The 8,944-nt window shown below is 40.4% G+C and overlaps 1 protein-coding gene across 2 annotated transcripts; it reads left to right on the forward strand.

Moving 5' to 3' along the window:
* The first annotated feature begins 804 nt into the window (after nt 1-804).
* On the forward strand, nt 805-3,731 carry dmrt3a (doublesex and mab-3 related transcription factor 3a). Of its 2 annotated transcripts, none has more exons than XM_076104779.1 (2): nt 805-1,210; nt 2,734-3,731. In XM_076104779.1, exons 1-2 carry the CDS (start codon nt 805-807, stop codon nt 3,729-3,731), a joined length of 1,404 nt encoding a protein of 467 aa, XP_075960894.1. The 2 variants fall into 2 exon arrangements, with proteins under 2 accessions (XP_075960894.1, XP_075960893.1); XM_076104778.1 differs by having other exon boundaries at nt 805-1,196; nt 2,702-3,731.
* Nucleotides 3,732-8,944: the final 5,213 nt, after the last annotated feature.

The raw sequence follows: 8,944 nt of genomic DNA on the forward strand, positions 1-8,944 counted from the left end.
AATCATCTTGTTTCCTGCATGAAGATAAAATGTCTCATTTTGGGTGAGTTTTGACAGCTGGGACGTCCAAATTATTGAAGTTTAGTTGAGTTTGGACTCAGACTTGCATATCTTTAACATTCATAAAGCTGTTTTCAGTTTTATTTTTCATGTTGATCTGTTACATATTGAGTCATCTTAACTTTGTTCTGTATTTGGCATTTCCTGCATACAATCTAGGTTTGATTCTATATTATATTAAAGGCTTACACATCTTTTATAACACTCCTGTGTTTCCACTTTGTCTTTAAACATTGTAAATTCTCATACAGTCTTATAAAATGTCACATTGCTGGTCTTTTTCTTTTGTAACTTCTGAAGATAACGTTGCATCTTCTCATGGATGAAGCTGTAATGTGTCTCATCTCAGCTGCAGGATCAACTCTCTAAATCTAAATGCATGGAGAGAATCTGTGTCTCTTGAATCTTCACAGAAACTGATCGTCCCGTTTCTCAGAGAGACTCTCAGAGAAACATCTGATCCAAATACTGGCAGGTTTATTTTTTGTGGACATTTTTTGCAGCGTGCTTTGACGCGAGTGTCAGCGTTTGGTTACTCGTGGTCTCCATAAGAGCGTGTCAGCCCTGATGCGTATCTGTGCTGTCAGCCGAGGGGGGGGTGGATCCTCCACAACGAGCCCACACCTCTTCTCCTCGTCCTGTTATGCGTGAGGCAGAGCGGCTCCATCCTGCGCTGCTGCTCACAACCATACTCCCGCCGCGCCTCTCCGCAGACGCACCCGCGCGTCCTGGGACACTGACAGAATGAATGGCTACGGGTCCCCGTACCTGTACATGGGGGCTCCGGTGTCTCAGCCCCGGGCCCCGCTGCAGAGGACCCCCAAGTGCGCGCGGTGCCGCAACCATGGCGTGCTGTCGTGGCTGAAAGGTCACAAGCGCTACTGCCGCTTCAAGGACTGCACGTGCGAGAAGTGCATCCTCATCATCGAGCGGCAGCGCGTCATGGCGGCTCAGGTGGCGCTCCGCCGGCAGCAGGCCAACGAGAGTCTGGAGAGCCTCATCCCGGAGTCGCTCAGGGTGCTGCCCGGCATCGGCATCGGCATAGCCGTAGCCGGCGAGGGGAACCAGGGAGCCCCGCCGAGGACGGAGGAGCTGGAGCTGAGGTGGAGCAGCGCGGAGGCGGTGCAGGCCGGAGCGCAAACATGCACAGGTGGGAGGAGAGAGCTCCACTTTAATTTTACATTTCTGATGAATTAAGATTTTTATTTGATGGAAGGAAACATTACCAAACAATTAGCAGGAAAAAACAATTCATTACAGAAATAATTTGAACTGCTACATTATTACAAGTATAGCTACTACTAATAAAGAATAATTAATACATCACAAAGAACAACATTATCACAGGATCATGTTTTCATTCAATCCTGCAGGAAAAACATGGAAAAAAATATCTAAATTGAAAACATTGCAGGGCAGTGTTTTCCTGAATAAGTGCAACAACAGGACAGGAAAACTGGGATTAAAACACTAAATATGTATTAGTGTACATATTTAGTTACACAAAAATCACTCAAACACATTTCCTCAAAATGTTGCTTTATGTGGGAATGACACATTTGCTTAAATACAGTTTTTAAAGATAAGAAAGATGAAACTTTATTTATTCAGCAGCACAAGAGACATTAAAGAAAACATACATGAACTCGTGATGATATTACAAACAAAAAGACAAGAAGTGTTTGTTGTGTGAAATATAATACACAGTCTGTTTTGTGACATTTTTATAAAATGTTTTTTGAATAAGTTGAGAGGAGAAAGCTTCATTTACAGATTCAGTTTTTATTTATTTTCATGAATCATGTTTTTGTTATTTTAAATGAAACTTTGGTTTATTCGTTTTAAGAAAGGCTTTGAAAATTAGCTCTTCGTTTTGGTAATATTTGGATTTGGATTATGTTTTCTTTTTCATTTATTTATTTATTGAAAATTGCAAGACTTTCTTGTTTTACAAGGAATGATTTTTACTTAGGTTTATATATTAAATATTAGATATTTTTCCAAAAATACAAGTTATTCGGTCAGAATAACAGAATTGCTATGATTTTGAAAAATATCTGACGTGGTAATTTTAAGGCTGTAACACTAAATAAATAAATAATAAACACTGTTTATTTTATTTGTTATGAAAAGGTAAACTGCTCATAATTCCTCCCAAAATACTGAGGTGATAATTACTGAATTATTGTAATATGTCACAGTGCAGATTGTTGTGGCTTTTCACTTCACTCTGTGTTTTTGTGTTTTTTTTGTGACACTTAAAACATTTGGACACGAGCCCCGATCAGCTGACTCCACATCAGCTCCATCTCGCGCTGACAGACGGAGCTGAGTGGTGTAAACAGATTACAGGACCAATCGAATGTAATCGCCATATCTCCTGCAGGAGGTCAGCTCCAGATGAGATGTTACTGAGACAACAAAGCGAGCTGTTTGCAAACATGTGGTCAAAAGACATCGACGGTAGATTCCTCACTGACGCGCAGTCAGCACTTTGGAGGGAAGGAAGTCAAGTGAATCCTCACGAGCTCCTCTGTGTTGGAGACAAGTTGACAACACATTCATTGTGTGTTGCGTTTAGAAAAGTGCAGATCTTGTTTCTTTAATTCATTGTTTGCCTTTTCCTGGAAGATGAAATTAGATTTGTTTCTGCTTGTGTTGCAGAACCGACAGATGACGGCCCTGATGAGGGGTCCGGGGCTGAAAACGGGGGGAGCTCCAGTGAGAAGGAGCAGGACCCGGTCAGCTCCCCCGAGGGCTCCAAACCGAACTCCTGCTACACCCCGGAGCCCCCGGAGACCCCGACCCAGCCGGAGGAGAGCCGCTACAGCCTCCCTAAAGCCGGCAGCGCGGAGAAGGAAGCCAAAGTCGAGAGTCCGCAGAAGTATCCCGTCAGCCCCGCGGAGCATCAGGGCGTGCTGATCGAGGGCCTCTCCGGCTCCATCAACCTGCCCTTCAGCCTCCGGGCCAACCGGCCTCCGCTGGAGGTCCTCAAGAAGATCTTCCCCGCTCACAAGCCCCCGGTCCTGGAGCTCATCCTCAGAGGCTGCGGGGGGGATCTGGTGGGGGCCATCGAGGTGCTGCTGTCCAGCCGGAGTCCCGAAGGGAGCGCGCACCCGACGCACGCAGACCCGCACACGGACGCCCTGTTGTTGCCTGCAAACGGACACCTGTTCGAGCACACGCTGGGCTCCTACCACCCGGTGTCCACCTCCGCCAAGTGGTCGGTGGGCTCCGCTTTCCGGGTCCCCGAGTCCCTCCGGTTCACGTCGGACTCCGCCTCGGGCGTGGTGTCCAGCCTGCAGCACCCGTCCTTCCCGCAGCCCACGCGCTACCCGCTCATGCTGCGCAACTCCCTGACGCGCAGCCAGGGCAGCCCCTTCGTGCACAACGACGTGACTCTGTGGAATACCATGGCGCTGCAGCAGCAGTACCAGCTGCGCTCGGCGGCCCAGTACGTGTCGCCGTTCTCCACCGCGGCCCCCGCCGGCTCCGTGTTCCGAGGGTCCCCCATCCTCCCGTCCAGACCCTCCGAGGAGCAGCAGCAGCGCATCGGCGTCCAGGAGGAGAGCTGCACGCTGGGAACCAAACCGGGCCTCTACTCCCCCGATGAGGAGTACGAAGAGCGCTCCGACTCCGCAGACTCCCGGACCCTGAACTCATCCAGCTAGAGAAGCTGCTGATGGACTGAAAAGCAGCGGGACACCAAATATGTATTATTGTGAATGGACAACGCGCGCGCGCGCGTGTGTGTGTGTGTGTGTGTGTGTGTGTGTGTAAAGGGTCTTTTTCCGTCTTGTTTGAATTGAACTGTGTCAAAGCAATCACCCTTTGATAAGGTGACCCGCTCGTGCTCTCAACTCGTCACGTGGACACATAACCAAAAACGGATGAATGTAACACGACTCGTCTTTATTTCCTGCAGCATGTTTAGAACTGTGAACACTTTCGATGTTAAGGATCATCAATGCATGTGAAGAGTCTATGCCAAATAAATCTGAGTTTCCAAAAGGATCAGATTGTTGTCTCTGACTTCATTGAATTCATCATATTGGCTGAATTTATATTTAACAAAGATTATTAATATACTTTAAATGAAATGCTTTAAACGGCAGGTTTCTCATTGATTAACAGCAGACACAGAACAGCAGTGATGGAAAGTAATTAAGTACATTTACTCAAGTCCTTTTACTCAAGTCAGATTTAAGGTACTTGTACTTAAGTATTTCCTACTTTATACTTCTACTCTCTTAGAGGGAAATGTTGTACTTTTTACTCTTTTAAATGTATGTAACACCTTTAGTGACTTTGCAAATTCAGATTAATGATGTAAAACATAAACAACAAATAAATGATGTATTATTATTATTATTATTATTATTATAGATTAAGCTACACAGCTGTATATAAAGTAGTTCAAATAAACCCCACTTTTAGTGATGAAACACATTCATTATTATTATTAATTATTAATCAATAATTATAATATATATTGTAGTAAAGTAATATATATGACTTTGAAGTTAGCCATTCTGCAAAATGAGTACTTTTACGTTGATGGTGATACTTTTGTTCTTTTACTTAAGTCAAGTTTTGAATGCATTTACTTTGCTGTAACAGAGTATTTCTACACTGTATTAGTACTTTTACTTATGAGTAAAAGATCAGACTTCTTCCACCACTGGAAACGAGGCAGACGTATAAATATTGATTTAACAATATCTGGTGTTCTTCTGCTGCGACTATATCTACGAGCAGTTTGCAGAATATCTCAAGTGTAACAACGTTTCACATGTCGAGAATCAAACAAAACGTACAAAGACAGGTTTTATAAGGTCCAGTGTGTAAAAATGCTGCTCTGATGAACACATCTGAGCATGAAGGATTTGTTAAAGACCCAAATATTACAACAACATCATAAAAGTTACATTCACAGATCTATAAACCCCAAAAATGCTGTGAACTATTTCAGATCTTCTGCTATATCTGTTTCTATAAAGTGTGAAAGTGAATATGTGTCGACATCAATGTTCGGCAGCGCTGGAAGAAGTATTCAGATCCTTTACTGCAGTAGAAGTACTAATACTACACTGTGAAAATACTCCACTACTGTATAAGTCCTGCTTTCACACTTTACTTCAGTAAAAGTACATGAATCAGCAAAATGTGAGTAAAGTAGAAGTACTCATTGTGCAGTAAAGTGTTTCCTGTTTTAATATTATAGATGATGTTTCTGGATTAATATGAATGTGTTTTACTGCTGTAGATGTTTCAGGTTGTGTTTATTTTAACTCCTTTATATCCTGTTATTCTACATCAATGCTTCATATTCTATGAGATCATCACATGTCCTGTGAGTACGTGTCTCTAACAGCCTGTTTTCAGCTCTGTGACGTTCATTTTCCAGCTGATCCAAGAGGCTTTTTAAAGAGTTTATTTATTTAAGAAGTAGAAGAGTTTTCTCAACACATGAAGGAAGACTTCGTCCTTCAGTTCATCACAAACATTCAACATCATCACATCTGGAGATACGAGGTGTTCACTGGACAGGAAGGAGACGAAGGCTGTGGTCTGAAAAGTAACTAAAGGTGTAGTGGAGTAAAAAGTACAATGTTTACCTCTGAGATGTAGTGGAGTACAAGTATATACTTTATAAAGTATAAAGTTGCTATATATAGGAATACTCAAGTAAAGTATAAGTACCTCAAATCTGTTTAAATGTACTTACATGTATACGTTCCACCACTGATGTTCAGTAATGAGTCTAACATAGAAAAGAGTTTGTTGTATTAAATAAATATTGTCACATGATTCAGAGTCTGAAGTCATCTGATCAGGTTTTAAAACAGTGATTAAAGAGTTAAAATATATATATATATATACAACAGATTTTTACATGTAAATAAGCAGCAAGGTACGACTTTTATGTTTAATATTAGTTTTTAAAAACAGAATATTTCAGCATCTCGTCTCCTTTTGTGCTCAAAGGCTGAAGCATCTTTTATTTTATTTTATTTTATTTTATTTTGCAACATCTTAAATTAATAAACAATAAGTGGCACTTTTAACACTATCACTAATTTGTTTAACTCAATAGTCAGCAGTTGTGGAAAGTAACTAAGTACATGTACTCAAGTGCGTTTTTTTTGAGGTAATTGAATTTTACTTCAGTATTTCCATTTTCTGCCACTTTATTCTTCTACTTCACCACTTCTGAGAGGGAAATATTAAACATTAAAATGAATATACAAAAATATAATCAGCAAATGAATGATGATGTAATATTATAGAATATAAATCTTTATTGGTCCTCAGGAGGAAATTCACAAGATGTTTTACAGTTTTTAGTTTTCTGTGTGAGAGAGAAATATAATTTCTGGATTGTAAAACAACAAACTCATCTCTTATAACTTAAAAATAAAATAATCTGAGACATACAGCAACACTACATTTTACTGATTCTTTTCTAAAGAGGAGCAGAAAGTGATCTGTCCTCTTGTCAAAACCTTGTGAATGCTGCCATCTAGTGGTGAAATACATCCACGTCATGTTTATTTCAAGAGGCCAGATCTCAGAACTGAACATAAAAACAGGAGATTTATAACTGAAAATGTGTTTAAATACAAATATATGTTGGAAACAAAATGTTTATTTTGAAGCGAAATATATATTTAATCTATATCAAATTAAGGAAGCTGTAAAAAAGCCTAATAAAAAACAGAAACACTTTCTAAATACAATCTCTAATCTTATTTTATATTCATCACTGAAAGCTGCTCCAGTCTGCCACCCAGTGGCCCAAATGTGTATTTGTACCTCATCATCTCTGGGCTGCAGTACAGAATAAATACCACTATTTAATTCAACATGTTGTAACAGCAGCTGGTGAAGCTTCTTTAAATGAAGCAGGAACTTCATGCAGGGAACATTGTTGATTATAATTCGGCCAATTCACATACGTGCATTTTTAACATAAAACATGTCTAAACTCAGTTTATTCATTATCTCTTATATGAAGGACTTGCTGCAGGCAAACGTTGTATCACAATGATGTAAATTAAATGAGAATATTAAAGATTTTAGGGTGAAGCCTAAATTAATGTCTTCCTGGAGGAGTATTACATTTTTTTTCCCCTTTATACTCAAATTGACCAGAAAATAACAGTTTATTAGTGGAAAAGTACGTACATATTTGAGTTACTTTTACTTTACTTGAATACTTCCTTTTCATGTTGCTTTCTAGTTCTACTCCACAACAATTGAGTGAAATATTGTACTTTTTACTTCACTACATTTATTACACAACTTTGGTTACAAATTAAGATTTTTGCACACAAAACATATGATTCGTTTTAAAAATGTGACGCTGTTACAAATCAAACATCCTAATGATACATCCAATTAGAGCTCATGTGATTAGTTGAGTGACAGAAAATTGATTGGCAACAATTTTGATGATTGTCATTTTTCATGCAAAATGAACAGGAGCTGTGTATAGACAGCTGAACAAATGTGAAGATGTTCTGCTTTTTCATTATTTTGTATTGTTTTTATTATTTATTTTAAATAATGTAGAGGTTCAGACTATTGGTTTGATTTGACTATTTATACAAACCAATCAATCAATCGATTCACGTATAAAATAATCAGCAGATGAATCCATGACGAGTTGCAGTCTGATAAAAAAGTAGCAAACATGCGTAATAATAATCTGATAATATGTGTTATAGTACAACAGTCACAGGGGACATTTATCTTCATTGAGTACTTCTACTTTTAAGACTTCAAAGCAGGACAGAGTTTTTTGTACATTGTGGTATTAGTACTTCTAAGTGAAGGATCTGAATACTTCCTCGGCTGGAGGACACGTCCTCCTGTTTGCAGCCCGAGAGGTCGAGCTGTCAGACAGAGACAAATGTCGTCCCGCCTGGTTTTGTATTCAGCTGCATGTGTTGTCGGTCCATCAGAGGCTAATTAACATAACAGGATCCCCCCAGTGATCCCAGTGATCCCGGTGATCCCACTCTGCTCTTCTGTCTATACACAGCTCCTGTTACACTTTTACAGCCGGCACAGCGGGACGCTTCCAACAAGATGCTGTTGTTTCAATCAACCCGGAGAGTAAACTGGACAGCGTGTGAGAAAGTGTCATTGTGTGTCTGTGAGCTCATTAAAAAGGATCAACAGGAGTTAAAGTCCACAGACAGCAGCCTAAATGAACACCAAGGAGCTGATGATACCGCGTTTTAAACTGATATACCCTCGTTTAAGAGACATAAATGCTGGAGCTGTAGGCCTAAAAGATAAAACTATGTACATTTTATTTAAAAAGTCACAATAAGAATATCATAGTGGCTCCTTTGGAGATAAAAACTACTGTACATTCTCAAAATGTTTACTTTTATTAAATACAGATTTTAGACGATGTCTTGGATCTGTGCAAACTTTCTACCCAACAAGGAGCCTTGAAATAATGTCTGGAGCCCCTTGAGGGATCCCTGGAAAATACTCAAGAGTCCCGGGACCCACCCTTGAAATCACGTCAGTAACACCTGGATTCCTTGCAATGATTCAAATACGCCTGCAAAAACTCCTCTACTAACATCCATTAAGGATCCATGAAACCCTAATGATCCCCAAACCCCTTCAAAGTTCCCTGGAACTCTTTTAGTGATGCCTGGAATCCCTTTAAAGGCCCATGGACCCCCCTCAAGGATTACTGAATCCTCCTCAAGGACCCTGAAAACTCCTCAAGGATCTCCAGACCCCTGCAAGGACTGCTGCAAGGACTTCAATGAATCAAGATTTCAAGGAAGCTCCTTGTGGTTATTGTCAGGGATTCCAACTCACTCAGTAATGCCTGGGATCCATTCAAGGATCCATG

This window comes from Anarhichas minor, unplaced genomic scaffold, assembly GCF_050575085.1.
Source record: "Anarhichas minor isolate MPS153535 unplaced genomic scaffold, ASM5057508v1 ptg000030l, whole genome shotgun sequence".
In the NCBI taxonomy this organism is placed as follows: Eukaryota; Metazoa; Chordata; class Actinopteri; order Perciformes; family Anarhichadidae; genus Anarhichas; species Anarhichas minor.